This window comes from Cervus elaphus, chromosome 29, assembly GCF_910594005.1.
Source record: "Cervus elaphus chromosome 29, mCerEla1.1, whole genome shotgun sequence".
Taxonomy (NCBI): Eukaryota; Metazoa; Chordata; class Mammalia; order Artiodactyla; family Cervidae; genus Cervus; species Cervus elaphus.
Window position 1 is genome coordinate 57,165,559 of NC_057843.1, and position 16,157 is coordinate 57,181,715.

The following is a 16,157-nucleotide window of genomic DNA, read 5'->3' on the forward strand; positions in this document are numbered from 1 at the left end:
ACTCAGAGCTCCTTCCCACTTCACTCTTCCCCTGAGGCATCCTCTCCGCCGTCTCCACTTTGGAAAACTACCACCACCACTGCCAACACCCAAGAAAGGCTTAAAGGGCCCCATAATGCTGGTGACATCCATTTATTGGTGGGGTGGCAGCTAGCCTGGCTGGGGCAGGGCCAGCCCTCAGAGGTTGTTGAGCTCCAGCAGTGTCTGGTCGAGGGTCTGGTGGATCTCCACGTTCTCCTCCTTGGCACTGGCCAAGGTCTCTGCGAGGGGAAGCAACCCGTGAGCAGGGGTGGGGTGGGGAGGCATGGACAGGGGGTGTGACGAACAGACACGGAGTGGGTTGGAGGCAGACAAACACAAACATTTAGGGATCTGAGGACCCCTTGGGTGGGACAGAGAGACGGACTGACCAAGACAGGGATGCCTCACTCAAGGCTTCGGGGCCATGGAGGTGAAATGGGAAGGCCCGAGTCATAAACTAATTTACCCTCCTTTTTTAGAAGGTTCAAGAGAGTTGGAAACAGGAGGAAAGACAAAGACTGAGTCAGGAAAGGGAGTGTCCGACAGATAGACAAACTCGAGGCAGAAAACAGACCTGCAGCGAAAAGCCCCCACGTTGCTGGCATCCAGCGTCATTCCAGACGTCATCCCGGACCCTTCACAACCTTGCACCCCTCCCTTGCACCTCAGCAGCCCATTCCCCTTCCAGCCATTCCTTTATATCCTGGAATCTCAGCTGAGCACTCCAAGGGCAGTGACATGCCTGGGTTTGCAGAAGGGCGTGTATCTCAGAGGCACCAGAGGGCCCGCAGTGACTGACACAGTCATACGTGCCCACATGCAGCAGTGAGACTCATGCAGAGGGGGTTCTGGGGTGGGCCTCAGTGTTTTGTGGGTGAGCTCAGTGTGGGAGGGAGTCACAAGATTAGGGGTGCCCATAGGAGCCAGGGTCTCAGCAGTGAACCAGTGCTCTTTAGAGGGCAGGAAAACAGCGTGGAGACCAAATGGAGTTTATTAAGCAGCAGAGAGTGGTGGAGGCCGGCGGGGAGAGGGAGGAGTGGACGGATATAGAAGGATGAAGCAAGTGCCAGGATGGGCAGCGGATGTGGCGGGGGCTCTCCTAGGCTGCACCCAGCCTGGCTGTGCAGTGTTGGCAATTTCTGCTCCTCCTGCTGGCCCTGCTTCCCAGAGAGAGAATGGAAAGGAGAAGAGAGAGGGGGCCGCGGGCCGCACTGGTGAGAGGCTCAGAGGGAGGTGATGTCATTGAGCGCGTTGTCCAGCTCCTCACTGATGGCCTTGTACTTCATCTTCTGTGCATAGACTTCATCTGGTGGGGGTCCAGGGGAGGGGGGCCAGGCGGGAGTGTGGGGAGAAGGAATGGAGGGAAAGCGGAGTGGAAGGACAGAGGGTAATGGAAAGAGAGAACAAGAATCAGAGAGAGAGGTGGGTGAAGATGGAATAAGGGAGACAGGCCAGAGAACAGGCTGGACAGCCATCAGGGCCCCCTCCTCGCCTCTCTGTACCCCTATGTCTTTTGTCCTTCTCTGTACCCCAAGTTGGTGCTTCCCCAAGGAGCTCCTGCCTCCCCCCAGGGACCTGGGGGCACCGTGCTTTGCATAAGCAGGAGTGCTTGCTTCAAAGGGAGGACACTCAAGCTAGAAAGGCCTAAAGTTGGAGAGAAAATTGAGGCTTGCCTGAGAGGGCTGGAAGCAAGAGATGTGGGAGTGAAATAAAAGGGAAAGACAGTTTTAGGCACAACATTGTTGATAAGAGTGAGAAGTAGCTACAGACTAGCAAATACCTAGATATTTGTTTTCATCAAATCTAGCTTAGAATAGTATTTTCCATTAATGTTTTCACAAAAACCTAGATATTAAACCAAACAGCTCTCTATTTAATAAAGAGGGTGTTGTACTTGGAGACAATGTTATCTAGATCAGTGCTACTCAGAGTGTGGTCTGAGGACCAGCAGCATCTGCATTGTCAGGGCGCTTGTTAGACACAGATTCAGTCCAAAGTCAGCAGTCACTTCAGAGCAGGACCCAGGAATTTGTATTTTTTAAAAACTCTCTGAGGGGATTCTCATGCCTACTCAAGTTTGCGAAGCACTGGAGTTGATGGGGCTACATCATCTATCTACTTGGATGGGAGGTACAGACTGCCAAAACCTGTGGAGTCCTAGAGGGGTCCAGTCCTAACTTACTGCTGGCAAGTCTCATGGGATAGGAAGGTAAGTCATGGGTAGTATGGACCTATTGTGAAAGTCTCGGGGGTACAGAGGAATATACTTTTTACCTTCCAGGTCATCGATGGTTTTCTCCAACTTGGCCACCGACCTTTCGGCAAACTCTGCTCGGGTCTCAGCCTGGGTGTAAAGGCAAGATGGGGAAAAATGACAGAAATGTAGGCCCTCCCAGACACCATCACTTAAGTCAACCTTCTGTTCCGCCCCTGTGCCCAATTCCCTGCCACAGGAGGTCTCTGGTAGAGACTGGGGGGCTTGCGGGCCATTCGGACTGGAAGGACTCTCACCTCCTTTAGCTTCTCCTCCAGCAGTTTGATCTCCTCTTCATATTTATCTTCTTTGGTGGAATACTTTTAGGGACAGACACAGGCCATCAGTACAGCACCCCCGCAAAGCCTTCATTTCTCCACGGAGCCCCACAGGCGACTTCTGGTCCTGTCTCCATGGAGCCCCGCGCCCCGCCCGCCTGGCCCGTGGCCTCCCTCCCCTGAAGGGCCGTCCTCACTGCCCCTCTGCGCCCTCTACCTTATCCGCTTGGGCTTCCAGGGATTTCAAGTTGTTGGTAACAATTTTCAGCTCCTCCTCAAGGTCCCCACATTTACTGCAGGGGGGTGTGTGGCAGGGCGGGGTGTGAAGGCGCAGTGGGGGAGCGGTGGAGGGGGCACAGCGGGGAAGGGGTGGAGGAGAGAAGAGAAGAGCAAAGTCGTGAGAGTGACAGCTGGCAGAGTCTGGAAGCCCCAGGCCCGTCCCGACCCCCAGCAGGTGGAGAGAGCGCAGCCTGAGGTGGAGGGGAAGGTGAGCCGAGAGAAGGTGCCACTGGCCAGAAAGGTCCAGAGAGGTGACTACCTCCTCCTCTGAGGCCATCAGGGACTTGAGGGCCTGATCCATGGTTCGAAGCTCCTCCTCCAGCTGCCTGGCTCGGCTGGGGGCAGCGGGCAGGGGTCAGAGGCAAGACCCGTCCCTGGGGTCCCCTGCTTGGGGAAGCACCTCCCCGCGGCACAGACTGCCCCACAGCCTGGGCTCAGGCCAAGGTTCACTTGCCACCCTGGGGTGTCCTTACCTCTCAGCCACCTCAGCTCTCTCTTCAGAGCGCTCCAGCTCTCCTTCCAGGATCACCAGCTTCCTGGCCACCTGTGGGGATGGGGGAGCGAGGAGGAGATCCCTGGTGAATGACTGGGGGTGTCTGGGGTTCGGGTGTGAGAACAAAGTGGGGCAGGGCGGTCACCTCCTCATATTTGCGGTCCGAATCCTCGGCGATGTGCTTGGCCTCCTTCAGCTGCATCTCCTGCAGCTCCATCTTCTCCTCATCCTTCATAGCTCGGTTTTCGATGACCTTCATTCCTCTGAGAGGCAGGGTGAGTGGTGGGGGTGCAGTTAGGACCAGCAGGGACAGGCTCCCGGCTCCTTCCCTGCCCCATGCTCTGAGGACACCCCTGCCCACCTCTCGCTCTCATCAGCTGCCTTCTCAGCCTCCTCCAGCTTCTGCAGGGCTGTGGCCAGACGCTCCTGCGCCCGGTCCAGCTCCTCTTCTACCAGCTGGATGCGGCGGTTCAGGGAGGCCACATCTGCCTCAGCCTGTGAGTCAAAGGTCAGAGGTCAGAAAGGCTGTGTCTGCCTTGGATGAGGACCAGAGAGGCATCAGAGGATGGTTATGGTTATGCTTGTCAGAACAAAGCTAAGCTTTCTGGCCTCCAGACATTCAACCTATTTTTTTTTTTTTTTTTCACCAAACCATCTTCTTGGCAGATCCTATGCTCCAGCCCAAAACATGCACTCTTGGACAAGTTCCATTCCCCTGCTGCAGGGCCTCTTCTAGCACTGTGCATAGTCTCCAGTGGATATCTGCACACAAATCCCCCGCGTCCTGTCTGAGAGCACTCCAACTGCTGGGATCAGGTCTGAGGTAGCCCTGACTCCTCAGCGGAGTCTGGCCCAGGCAAGGGGTGGGAAAGAATCAGGCCAACCAGGCCACAGTGCTGCTAAAATCCGCCAATCACAGAATCACGCTCTGTGATGTCACTGGCTGCCGGGCAGACTCACAGCAGGAGGCTTAGGCAGCAAGTCTGGCTAAGGAACCCAGGGCTGTAGCTAGAGGCTCTTTGCCAGTGCTGGATGCAAGTGGGGGCAGTGCCAGGGCAGCGTGAGTGGCAGATCTGCCACTGACCCTGCAACATAGAGGCAAAATCGTGGAGGTTTTGGAGATGGTCCATAGAAATGGATGATACCTTGAGAAAAAGAGGACGGAGCAAAGAAGGATCCCAAAAAGGCAAAGGAGAGAAGCAGTGCAATTTGGTGTTAAGAGCATCCGCTCTGAGTGAGACTGTTGTCTTTGAGCTACTTGTGTGACCTTGGGTAACTTATTTCGTCTCTCTAAGCCTTGGTTCCTCCTTTGTAGAATGTTCTGAGATAATGAAGTGCATCTAATGCTGGATTAGTAACAGACCATCAGAGAGGTTAAAAAAAAAAAAAATCCAGGTTCTTTAGCTCCATGCTAGAGCCACTGAACTGAGATCTCCAGGGCAGGGGCTTGGAAATCCTTCTTTTTTTCTTTTTTAAGCTTTCAAGGGATTCTGAGGAGCCTGGCAGGGGGTCGCAGAGTCAGACACAACTGAGCGAGCATCACTCACTCACTCAAGGGATTCTGATGATGAGCAATCTTGGGAAATAGTAAAACAACACAGAGAAAGCACTCGAGCACGTGCCTGCAGAGTCCCCATCCCATAAACGTTAGCTCATCCCTTGTCTCTCCCTCAAAGACAAAACATAGAGACGCTAAGGTTCAGGACTGGAAAGAAGGGACCAGTGCAGGGGAAGAAGAGAGGGAGCGGGGAGAGACGGTGGCAGCGCTGGGGGTAGGACAGGGGAAACAACACCATATGTAGAAAGTGGTGTTGCCCTTACACTCCAGGTGCTGAAGGCCACCTAGAGGGACAGGAACCCATCCTGGGCACAAGGCCGGATGACTCAGTGTGGAAGGATTCTGGGGACAGCACTGGGGGTTGGGAAGAATGACTCTGAGGAATCCTGGAGGTCTGGAGAGAGGTGAGACTATAAAAGGGAAACTCTCTCTGTGGTCATGGGGTAACAAGTGACTCTGGAGAACCTGGGAAGTCCTGGGGCCTGCAGAACAGGACTGACTTCTGGCATTTTGTGCTTCTCGAGTTCTTCCCAGTTATGGATGCTGCTCTCTTAGCCACAGGACAGGCAGTGCCATCCCCATTGCACAAGCGGGAAGCAAGAGAGGAAGGAGAGACTGAGGCAGTGCATGGGTTAAGCGCTGTGTTCAAGGTCATACAATAAGTCTGGGCAGTGCTTCCTCTCCACTCCTGGCGCTGCTGCCCTGCTTCCCCAGCTCTGTCCCTGTCCTCCCCTCCTCCTCTCCAGCCCCCACCCGGCTCCTTGGGTTTCCAGTCCTGCCTCCAGCTGCACTGGGCCGTAGTTATTTATAGAGTGTCAGATGCCCAGGGTCGCCTTCACCAGCAGCTGCAGGTCAGTTCCCTTCCAAGTGCCAGGGTGGGTGAAGACCCAAAACCAAAGACTGGAGGTCAGAGAAACCAGCCTTGGGGGCAGGGGGGGATGGGGAACATGGATAATGGTCAACACAAACAATAATATCATTTCTGATCTTGGATGTTCAGACCATGCTTATGCTAATCCCCCCATCCATCCAAGTTGAAGCCTCATTTTAACCTTAATCCTGGGTGGAAGGCAAATGGGGAACAGGAGGCAGAGAAAGTACCAGGTCCAAAGTCTTATGGCCATTCTCCTACCTCAAGGTGGGGGTTGGGACTGGCAGGAGGTAGAGACGTCTGGTTAGGTGTGGGGTGGGCAGAGAAATCTCAGAGTGAGCAGGACTTGCCAAGGTGGCTGCCCTGGCATTTGTGGCCCTGTCCCTCTGCCCTGTGGCCTGGCATGGTCTTGAGGCTGACAGCTTAATGAGGGTAAATAAGGGAGCGACAGAACCTGAGCTGGGGCCCTAGTGCACAGCAGGGCCACTGGAGCCAGAGGTCAAGGCCAGGGAATTTCTAATGGCCCCCCACGGGTGTAACTCAAGTCAGGGCCCATCTTTGGACTCGTCTTCTCTCCCCCTGCCCACAGCACCTACACCCACAGCCCACACCCCCAAAATGTAGCTGCAGTCTTCTCTCCATTTTCAACTGGAGGATTAGTTGAGGTGGAGGGTAAATTCTTGTACCACCCACCCCCACTATGACTCATTGTTTGATCACTGTACATTCTAAGAGCTGGAAGCCAACGGAATTGCAATGCTATGTCCTTTGGGGGAAGTGGTAAGTGGTTTTGATTTACCCACTGTCTTGAATTATTTGTGCTAGCTTGCTCTAGCCTGGGTTCCTGCAAGGAAACCCTTTCAGCCCTGGTGAAGAAGGTCCCCTCCATCCCCGTCTGGGACCCCTGGCAGTGCACTAGTTCTCCGACAGCCCAGGTCCACACTCACGTCAGTGGCTTTCTTCTCAGCCTGCTCCAGCTTCTCCTGGGCATCCTTCACTGACTCAGAATACTTTTCCACCTCGTCCTCCGTCCCTTTGAGCTTTTTCTGGAGGGCCTGCTGCTCCTCTTCCAGCTGGGAGAGAAAAACCTCAGTCAGCCAGGCCCAGGCCCAGGCCCAGGCCAGAGTCAGGGGTGTGTGTGAGGGGGTACTGAGATATTTAGAGGCTGTCAGAGAGGAAGAGGGACATCGGAGGACAGCGGGGTACAGGGCAGCCAGGGGTGTGTGGGGACCTGGTGGGAGTAGAGAGAAAGCTCCCAGCCCCAAGGAGCAGGCCCATCAGGGCTCCCTAAGGGCAAGAGTGGAAATCTGGGGACTGGGGCTCCCCAGGCTAAGGTGGGTGGAATGAAGTGTGGCTCTGGCGAGGGACCCTCCAGGGTACTGTGAAGGCCCAGCAGCCCCCACGCTGAACGGTAGAGAGCATTGGAGAGCAGGCCAGTGGCTGGGGGGGCATAGGGCAGGGCCGACCCTGCCCTCTTTGTGGGGTGGGGCGGGGGCTGCGCCGGGCCTGGGACCCCCCCACCTGCTTGCAGCGGTCCTCAGCTTGCTTCTTGTCGGCCTCGGCCTGCTCTGCGCGGTCGATGGCATTCTCCTTGTCCAGTTTTAACATCTGCATCTTCTTCTTGATGGCGTCCATGGTTGCGGTGGGGGACGGGCCGGCCGGCGGGCAGTGCGGACCGGGAGAACTGGGCTGGCCTCGCGGACTGGGCGCACGGGTGGCGGGCGAGGAGCACCAAGCGGGACTGGGATGTCCCTGCCGCGCGGGCGCCTAAAAGGCGGGGAGGGACCGGGCGGAGCCGGGGGCCAAGACCCTCCCCCACTGCGTCCCAAACCTTGTAGGGGCAGAAGCACTGCAGGGTCGGGGGGCGCGGCCACCCCCTGCGCCCACCCCCTGGGGACCGCCCCCTCGGGGCCCCGCCTCTCGCCTCCATCCCACCCCTCTCCTTCCCACCCCCACCCCGCCCGCAGCCGTCGGAAGGGAAAGTAGATGGATAGTTCGCTGAAAAAACTAGCGGCGGCGGAGGGGAGGGGACCCTGGGGCTGGGGGCTCCGCGCTTCTCCTGAGTGACAGCGCGGCCCCATGGCAGCTGCGGCTGGGGCCCCTGGGGCTATTTCGGGGCTTGAGCTCACGGCAGCTGCCCGGGCACAGGGACCAGAGTGCAGAGTGTCCCCCCCTCAACTGCAGCAGCCGCTGCCCTTAATTTAGAAGTTTCCTGTAAATCCCCTCGGATTAAATGTCTCTTGGGAGGCGGGGCTCCTCTGCCGCTTTAGTGCCTCAGTTTACCCTGAGTTCCAGACTCTGGCCTCGCGTTACCGACACGGCAGTGACAGCGATGAGTCTCACCAGGGACCTGGGGAAACTGAGGCAGGAGGGGAGCCCAGAAACCCGGTTGCAGTGCTGATCGAGGCCGGGTTCGCTGTCACCGAGGGGGGCCTGACCTCTCTTCCCCTCGCTCCCCGCTTCCAGCCCCTACCCCCTGCTCTACTGTCGACCAGCCTCGGATCCCAGCTCCATGCCCGCCCGCCCCGCCCCCCACGTGCCCCGCATATTTTCCACGTGGCTTCTGCCAGGCAGGACGCGGCGCGCTCCCTACCCCCATCCCCACCTCCACCCGGGACGCGTCCCTCCTGGGGACCTCCCCCGCCCCACCGCCCTCCACTCACCCCCACCCACCCCCGCTTTCCCCTAGCTTCCCCGGGCGCCCTCCCTTCTCCTCCCCTTCTCCCGGCGGACTCTCCTCTCTTCCCTTGTGAGCCAACTTTACGCTGAAATTTCTTTTCTGCCCTTTTTTGGGATGTTTCCCGTGGGGAGGCGGGGCCAGGCTGGGGCGAGGAAGGCAGGGGCAAGGGTAAGAGTTCTGAGCTGCTGGGCGTCCGGAGCCGAGGGTGGGGGGAGATGTCCCCCACTGACCTCGGGCGCCACAAACAGCTCTGGGAGCCGGGGCCCAGGGTCGGGAAATCTGGGGCACGGGCGTGAAGCTGTTTGTTTTTGTTTTCGTTTTTTCCTCGGGGTGGGGTGGGGGGGGGTGTGTGGAGAGGAAGTGGAGAGCTGCCTTGGAGGGGGGAGGGGGGGACCAGGCGGAGGAAGCCTTGTTCCCCAGGGGCAGGCGGGTGGGAGGCCTGGCTTTTGCTGGTGGGGTGGAAGCCGTGGGAACCCTGGGTCCCCGGCTTGGGCGAGGTCAGGGCGGGGAGGTAGGGGGCGGGGAAATGTATAGATCTGCTTAGGCCGCTGCTGCTGCATATGGACTAAACTGACTCCGTTTCCCCCAAACTCTTAAAAAGTCGCTTCTAGCCACCCTGTAGCCAGGGTCAAACCCTTGGGAGTCATTAAGAGCTCCTCTGTCCCTCACTCCCCACATCCCCTTAATCCTGTAGGTTCTTCTTCCTCCAGATGAGGAAGACTTCCTCAGACTTCTCTGGGGTTGCCTTGGGCCTGTATTACCTCCTGCCTGAGTCTGTTGTGGTCTTGCTCCTGGTTCCCCAACTCTCCTGACATTGTTACAGAAAAATCTTTTTTAAAGTTGATGGGAATAAAATAAAATAAAGTTGATGCGAGTGGGACCCTAAAATCCTTGCCAGTGCCTCCCTTGGCCCTCCCTCTTTTGATGTTAAGAATCCACATCTCTTAATATGGTATACAAGGCCCTTTGTTTTTGCTCCTGCCTGCTTCAGCTCTAACCAACTCCTTTCACTTCCAAACGCACCCCCAGGGCGCAGACTTGTACTTGCGTAGCACTCATGCTGAGGTCAGTGCCGGAGCGGGACATCGCCAGACTTTTCTTAAAGCTGCCACCTTTTAGCATCCTGTCCCCTCCCTTCCCTCGGCTGATTGCCCGTGGCTGCAAAGACGACTGGGTGCCAGCTTTTCTGAGAAGGCTTCTCTGTCCACTCCTGCCTCCCACCCTCTCCACCTCAGAGGTGCCTGTTTTTCCTGCAGGCTCCTAACTAACATTCTCATCACAGTCCGCCTTATACTTCTTGTCCCCGTTTGCTTCTCCACCTGTCTGTGACCCCTCCAGAGAAGGGACTCTGTTTCAGTTCTGAGTCCCCACTGTGGCATAGCATCAGGCATAGAGTTGGCACTTGATAAACATTTGCCAGGTGAATTTTTTGTGCACCAGGTTCAGAATACATGAAGATACTTTGTGGAGGACTCATGGTCTAGTGGGGCAATTCTCAAACCTTTTCATTTTAGAACCCTATACACTCTTAGAAATTGAGAGTGGGGTTTGAAGATTGAAAAAGCTTTTGTTGAAGTATGTTATATCTATCAATACTTATCATATTAAAACAAACAAAAAATTCACTGTTTGTTAATTCATTAAAAATAAAACAAACCCATTACTGTGTTAACATATGTTTAATGAAAAATAACTATATTCACATCCCCAAATTAGAACATGGCAGTTGTTTTACACTTTTGCAAATCTCTTTAATATCTGGCTTAATAGACAGCTGGATTCTCAAAATCTACTTGTGCTGTCTATCTGTTGCTATATGTGTTGGTTGTTTGAAGAAAATCTAGTCTCACACAGATACGTAGTTGGAAAAGAGAATAGAATTCACTGACCCTTGAACATGACAGGGGTCTGTGGAGTTGCAAATCCATACCTTAACCCTCTATTTGCTTGCTTCCTCCATATACATGATTCTGCATCCCTGGATTCAACTAACCACTGATCATGTAGTACTGTAATTATCTATTGATCCCCATATAAATGGAACAACCCATGCTGTTCAAGTGTCAATGGCATGTGTAACCTTTTTGGGCAATTGTGGATATTCTTTGATACTACATCAACACTTGACTATTCTCTTAAAGGTTAGCTGCAGTGAAGAACCTGACCGTATCAATAAAATCCATTGGTCTGTATTGACTTTGGTTGGATCATTTTTTTTTTACTCAGGGATAATTTTGTAACAGCATGTATGCATTGGTCATTTGGAAAATGATTCACTGAGCTATGCAGGTGTTCCAAATGTCAACACATTTCATTATTTATTATTTAAAAAGTCCTGATGGTTTCAACAGAAAAGCTTGTTTTAAGTTTGGGGAAGCCGTAAAGCTCATGGTGGCAGATATAAGTTTTCTAAAATTTTAGTTTTCACTTGAAACTTTGAACTGTATCATTGGCAACAAGTGCTGGCAGGCTTTTCCTTGAAGTGACACGTTCTGTTTTTGAGAAGAATCTGCCAGCTACCCAAGTCTGTCAGTCATTCCTGCAGGTAAATGTGGTCTATGAAAAAAAGCAGCTAGTTAAGCTCAAAGAACTGTCTAGGTGCTTTCCTTGAGACACCATCCTACTTTGGTGTGCACCAGAGAAGTTCTACACATGTTCCCCAGTTGATCACATGGAACAGTGAAACACTTGTTCCTGCAGGACTAAGATTTCACAAAATGAATAATTTCTGCTGCTTCCTCAAGGACATTCTTCAGCAAGAAGCCAGCATTTATGTCTTACATTGTCAGTGCATGGTGGTGGCGAGTACAGTGACTATAGTTTGGGCTACTGCCTCGGTTTGTACTAAGGCAGCTTACCCGCCAAATGTTCTTTCCCTGTCAGTGCAAATGCTGACGCTCTGAAAAAGGAAAACAATGTCTTAGTATGACTATGAAAGTCATCTTTTTTCTGTTTATTTTTCGCTGTGCTGGGTCTTCATTGCTTCGTGGCTTTTCTTGAGTTGCGGTGAGCGAGGGCCACTCGTCCCGCAGTGTCTGGGCTTCTCATCGCAGTGGCTTCTCTTGTGGCGCATGGCCTCTAGGGTGCGTGGGCTTCATCACTTGCGGCGTGTGGGCTCAGTGGCTGTGGCTCGTGGACTCCAGGGTACAGGTTTGACAGCCGTGGTGCAGGGCTTAGGTGCTCTTTAGCGTCTGGGGTCTTCCCTGACCAGGGGTCGAGCCTGTCATCTGCATTGGCCGGCGGACTCTTCACCACTGAGCCACCAGGGAAGCTGCCATAAGGACCCCTGAAAGGATCCTGGGCACCCCTAGAGGCCCGAGGGTCAACCGCATTGTAAGAACTGCTGGTCTAATAGGTATTTGGGTCTCTCCCCAGAAGGCTCCCTGAGGCATCAGTATCGAGAGGAACGTGATTGGTCACAGTTCCTGAGGATATGGCAGGGAAGCGGTAGCAGGAGTCAGCAGCTGTCTGGGCTCTTAGCTGGAGGAGTTCAGACGGTCTGGACTACCACTTGTTGGGGAAGTGGTAAAAGGGATTTGATCTCTAAGGTCCTCAGTGATGCCAGGACATTGAATCTGGGGTTAGGGGGCCACAGCCACACGGACTGAGTTGCCAATCTGCGTCAGAGAGGTGATAATACATCTCTGTTTTCCAGTGCTTAGCCTGGGCCTGGCTTAGTAAATATTGAATGAATTAATCACAGGTGACACAGATGATAGTAGGAAGCTGGCACCTCCCATTATGGCTACCCTGGGGAGGACAGAGTCATTCTGCTTTAAACCGACTCTAATGGGGCAGGAGTAGAGATGTCATGCCTTTAAGGAGGTGACAAGAGGTGACAAGAGTAGCAGCAGATTGGGTGGTGTTTGTGTTCTACTTGGAGGGAGAAGCAAGGAAGTAACATGCTGAGCGATAGGGCTGGTTGGAGAATCGTACATGGAAACAGGGGCAGAGCTGAGAGGGCTGCCAGATGGTCCAGGCGGCGTGGGCAACGTGGGCAGATGTGGGGGGAAGTGGAAGCACACGGCACCCCCCACCTCGCCCACTCAGCCTCCAGGTGAGCAGCTGGCACAGGGCTCCCAGCACCTGCCTGGCCGCTAGGGGAGCTCTGGCCCGCTGATGCGGCCTCACGCTTGGGTCTGGCTTTTTCAGTTCCTTTTCTTCTGGTTCTGTTGTGGGCAGGAGTGGCAGCAAGGCCTGGGAGGGGCTGGAAGCGCCCAACCCGGTCAACGGTTGAGCCTCCCCAAGGCAGCCTCAGGTTGGAATTTTGGCCTGTTAACTGCATCAGCCAAATCTGGTCATAGTTCTCTTAGGCTCAGACACTTGTATCCATAGGCTTGTTTTCAGCAAAGCTGCTTCTTGAAAATTCAGACTTGGTGAGGGACTAGATTTGTTCATGTGAGCGGTGATGAAGAACAGTGTCCCTGGTAGCCACGAAGAGCACTGGCAGCTGCCCGCCCAGGAAGAGAAAAGTGACACTCGGTGTGGCGTGGGCGCGGCCGGAGAGGCAAGGGACACCAGGAGCGTGAGCGCGCCGGGCAGCTTCCTGGCCGGGAGGGCTCTAGGGCTCTGCGTGGAGCGGGAGCAAGGGGCCTCGGGGCAGGCTTCTGAGCCCATGGAGCTGGGCCACAGCACTCCACCCCATTCTCTCCCCGCCTGCCCTCGGGACGGGTGCCGCCTCACGAAGCCAGGCCGAGGCTGCAGGCAGAATCACCTTTATTGGAGCATGACCTGTTTGGGGCTTACACCCCCGGCCCCCACAGGTAGTTGGGGGTGGGGGGCGGATAGTATAAAAAGGGATGAGTAGAGTGGAGGCTGCGGGGACTGGCTGGAAGCTGCTGGCAGGGTGGCGCGGGCTGGGGCCCTGGCAGGTTCAGACTGAGGTACAGCAGCGTTAATAATACTCTGGGAACGTTAATACTCTGGGGAGGGGCAGGCACTTAGGGGGCCCTAGGGCTTGAAGGCACTTGGGAGTCCGGGAAGGGCCAGGGAGCGTGCGGCAGGACTGGGCGGGGCCAGGCCCGGGGCTTGGCAGGCACTTGGGGGTGCTGGGGTTGGGCCGGCTGGGCCCGACAGCCCCGGAGGCTTTGGTAGTGAGGCGCAGTCTCTGGGCTGGGTCTGTGACGCACACAAACGGCTGTCTAGTGCTCGTCTCGCAGCTCTGAAGGTAGGAACTTGTACTGCTGCTGCCGGATCTGCGCCAGCTTCTTCCGTGCCTCCTCCAGCTCCCGTTCCTTCCGGAGCATCTCTTCCTGGGCGGCAATGATCTGAGGGACAGAGATGAGGGACTCGGTCAGTGAGTATGTGCCTCAGGGTCTGGGGGAGTGGGAACCAGGGCAGGCATCGCAATTGCCCTGCTGACATCCCTCAGAGCTTACCTGGGCAATGCCCCCGACCATCTTCTCCTTCACCACCACGGTCTCATTCTCCTGTTCCTCGAAGGCTGCCGCCTTCTGGGCTGCCTTCACCAGGTTGTCTGAGGCTCGCTTCACTGCGTTGCCGGCAGCCTGGGCGGAGAGAGAGAGCAGGCAGTGTGAGGTGAGAACTTGGGAAGGTCCCAGATGAGCAAGGCCCTCATCTCCCTCGCAGAAAGCGTGCTGGGGGTGACAGCTGAAAGCAGCGAAGCTCAAGGCACAAGAGACGGGCCAGGGGGCCTCACCTGAAGCCGCTTCATTGCCTCAGAGTCCTGGTCGGCCTTGACCTTGCAGGCTACGAGGAGCTGGGCTGTGGAGGCGGCGACCTGCTTGGCCGATGAGATGAGCTTCTCCTGGCTGGCGTGGCCTTGGACAGCTGCATTGGCTGCCTCACACAGGTTGTTGGTGGCCGCGGCCACCATCCGGGCCTGAGGCAGGGAGATTAGGTTAGGACGTGCCTCCAGCCCTGGTCCATCCCCTCTCCAGCCTCTCAAGTCCCTGAAGTGCAGAGGGGCACACGGGGAGTTATGCACTCACAGCAGAGATGAGGCCCTGGGACCACTGTCCATCATCCAGTGCGTTGGCTGGAATGGCGCCCACCTGCGGAGGAGAGCAGGCGTCTGCTCAGACGTATGCCCTCCTAAGAGCCTCCCGGAGGAGACCATCATGCATGTGGAAGGCAAAGCTGCTGGTATCCAAGTCCTTACCTTCCCCTGGGCCACCAGTTCCCTCTGGGCAGCTGAGGCAGCCTTCACCAGGGCGCTGGTGGCTGCTGCGATGGACTTGGCAGCTTCCAGTATCTGCTCCTCAAAGTTCAAGGACTCGTCCGCCTCCTGCAAAAAAGAGAGAGAAGTGGCAGAGAGAGATGCAGAGTAAGAGGAGGCCGAAGGAGCAGACATTCTGAGCGGAGGGGAGAAGGGAGCAGGGCTGACCTTGGGTTTGGCCCGGGGCTTCAGCTGCTCCAGCTTCTTGGCCGCAGCCTCAATGGCAGCCGCGGCTCCCAGGAGTTCGTTCTCAGCAATGACCGTGGGGTCCTCTGGGTCCACCCATTCTGTTCCTGGTGGACGAAGCGAGGAGGGAAGGGGCTAAGGCAGAGCAGGGAGATCAGGAGCAGTGGGCAGCGTGCTTACTGTCCCCAGGCCCTGGCATCTGTGAGGACTCAGCGGAGGCCATCTCTGAGCAGCCTCCCGGAAGCAGAGCTCTCCCCAGAACAAGGGTTTCCCTTCCCTGCCTGCCCCTGGTCGCCCCTCACCCTTCATGGCCTCAGCAGCCTGGATGAGCTCAGTGACTGATCCAGCCACGCGCTTTGAGTGCCCCGTCAACTGCTGCTTCAGTTCTGGGCTTGGCTTCTGCAGGGTCTGGGGAAGATGGGGCAGGGGCAGAGAGCAGCAGATCTCAGCTTCTACCTTGACCCCTGAAACAGGGCAGACCCCGCCCCCTCCCGCCACCCCCACCGTAGGCCGCTCCACACCACAGCCTGGAACAGCACACAGCCTATCCAGGTGCACGCCAGACATCACACTGCATGCATGGTGAAGACAGTGCGTCACTCACAGGCTGACAAGGAGCCAGGAGGATGAAATGAGGAGAAAGAAGAGATGATGAGGTGGGGGGGGGGGGGGCAATCAGGCGGGAAGAAAGGAGACAAGAAGAGAGGAGGAGGTGAGTGGGAGAACCAAAGATGCTAAGACCGATGGAGCCCCAGCGGAAGGGAGACGTGGAAACAAGGACAGACTCGGGAACAGATGGTGGGGCGGGGAGGAGATCTGAACCACAGGTTAGCGTGCAGGGCCTGAGGCCTGTGCGTTCAGGGGGGCCGCTGTGAGGAGCAGACCCCTCCGCCTTACCAGCAGCACGTGGTCCAGCAGCTCCAGGTAGCCATTGGCACATTCCCGGCCGAAGTGCAGGGCTCGGAGCCGCACGTCTGGAGCCACTTCCGGGTGGTAGGCGGCTTCCTGTAGCACAGAGTATACGTCAGCCTGAGGATCCCAGAGAGCTCCCAAGTCCCTGCAGGTTCTCCCCTACCGTGCTGCCCTCAGGCTGCCGCACACTGCGGCCTCACCGCCGGGATTTCTACCTTGCAAGCCCGGAGCATATCTGCAATAGCACGGCGACTCAGATTGGCTGTAGCAATGACATCCTCCTGGCGACAGGAGTTCCCAGCGGCAACGGCCTTGGCGGTTGCCATGGTGATACCCTTGGTCATGCGGATGAAATCTTCAGGGGTAGAGGTCTTGGCAGGTGGCTCTGGGGAGCAGAAGACCTATTGAGGTAGAACAAGAAGAAAAACTCCCCAGTGAGTGAGGCTG

The 16,157-nt window shown here is 56.0% G+C and overlaps 2 protein-coding genes across 6 annotated transcripts in view; both read right to left on the reverse strand.

Annotated features, from left to right (window-relative positions):
* Positions 1-116: 116 nt before the first annotated feature.
* Positions 117-7,627, reverse strand: TPM2 (tropomyosin 2). Of its 5 annotated transcripts, none has more exons than XM_043890585.1 (9): positions 7,276-7,627; positions 6,702-6,827; positions 3,687-3,820; positions 3,471-3,588; positions 3,306-3,376; positions 3,092-3,167; positions 2,533-2,595; positions 2,296-2,365; positions 117-260 (listed from the first exon to the last, which is right to left on the reverse strand). In XM_043890585.1, exons 1-9 carry the CDS (start codon positions 7,387-7,389, stop codon positions 178-180), a joined length of 855 nt encoding a protein of 284 aa, XP_043746520.1. In that variant the 5' UTR covers positions 7,390-7,627; the 3' UTR covers positions 117-177. The 5 variants fall into 5 exon arrangements, with proteins under 5 accessions (XP_043746520.1, XP_043746518.1, XP_043746519.1 ...); XM_043890583.1 differs by lacking the exon at positions 3,092-3,167 and adding an exon at positions 2,771-2,846 and having other exon boundaries at positions 7,276-7,603; XM_043890584.1 differs by having other exon boundaries at positions 117-1,327; positions 7,276-7,603.
* A 5,506-nt stretch (positions 7,628-13,133) lies between these two features.
* Positions 13,134-16,157, reverse strand: part of TLN1 (talin 1) — a 33,580-nt gene continuing 30,556 nt past the window's right edge. The window contains exons 49-57 of the mRNA XM_043890562.1: positions 15,926-16,111; positions 15,696-15,803; positions 15,101-15,206; positions 14,781-14,905; positions 14,556-14,681; positions 14,386-14,448; positions 14,094-14,276; positions 13,813-13,941; positions 13,134-13,701 (exon numbers count right to left, since the gene is read on the reverse strand). Of these exons, the coding sequence (XP_043746497.1) occupies positions 13,576-13,701; positions 13,813-13,941; positions 14,094-14,276; positions 14,386-14,448; positions 14,556-14,681; positions 14,781-14,905; positions 15,101-15,206; positions 15,696-15,803; positions 15,926-16,111 (1,152 nt within the window). The 3' untranslated portion in view covers positions 13,134-13,575. The remainder of the gene's footprint in view (positions 13,702-13,812; positions 13,942-14,093; positions 14,277-14,385; positions 14,449-14,555; positions 14,682-14,780; positions 14,906-15,100; positions 15,207-15,695; positions 15,804-15,925; positions 16,112-16,157) is intronic.

Coding starts and splice junctions, on each gene's coding strand:
- TPM2 (XM_043890585.1), bottom strand. CDS start 7,389: ATGGACGCCATCAAGAAGAAGATGCAGATGTTAAAACTGGACAAGGAG. Junction 3,821..6,701: donor CTGAGAAGAAAGCCACTGAC/GTGAGTGTGGAC, acceptor TTTGACTCACAG/GCTGAGGCAGATGTGGCCTC. Junction 3,168..3,305: donor AGAGCTGAGGTGGCTGAGAG/GTAAGGACACCC, acceptor CGCTGCCCCCAG/CCGAGCCAGGCAGCTGGAGG.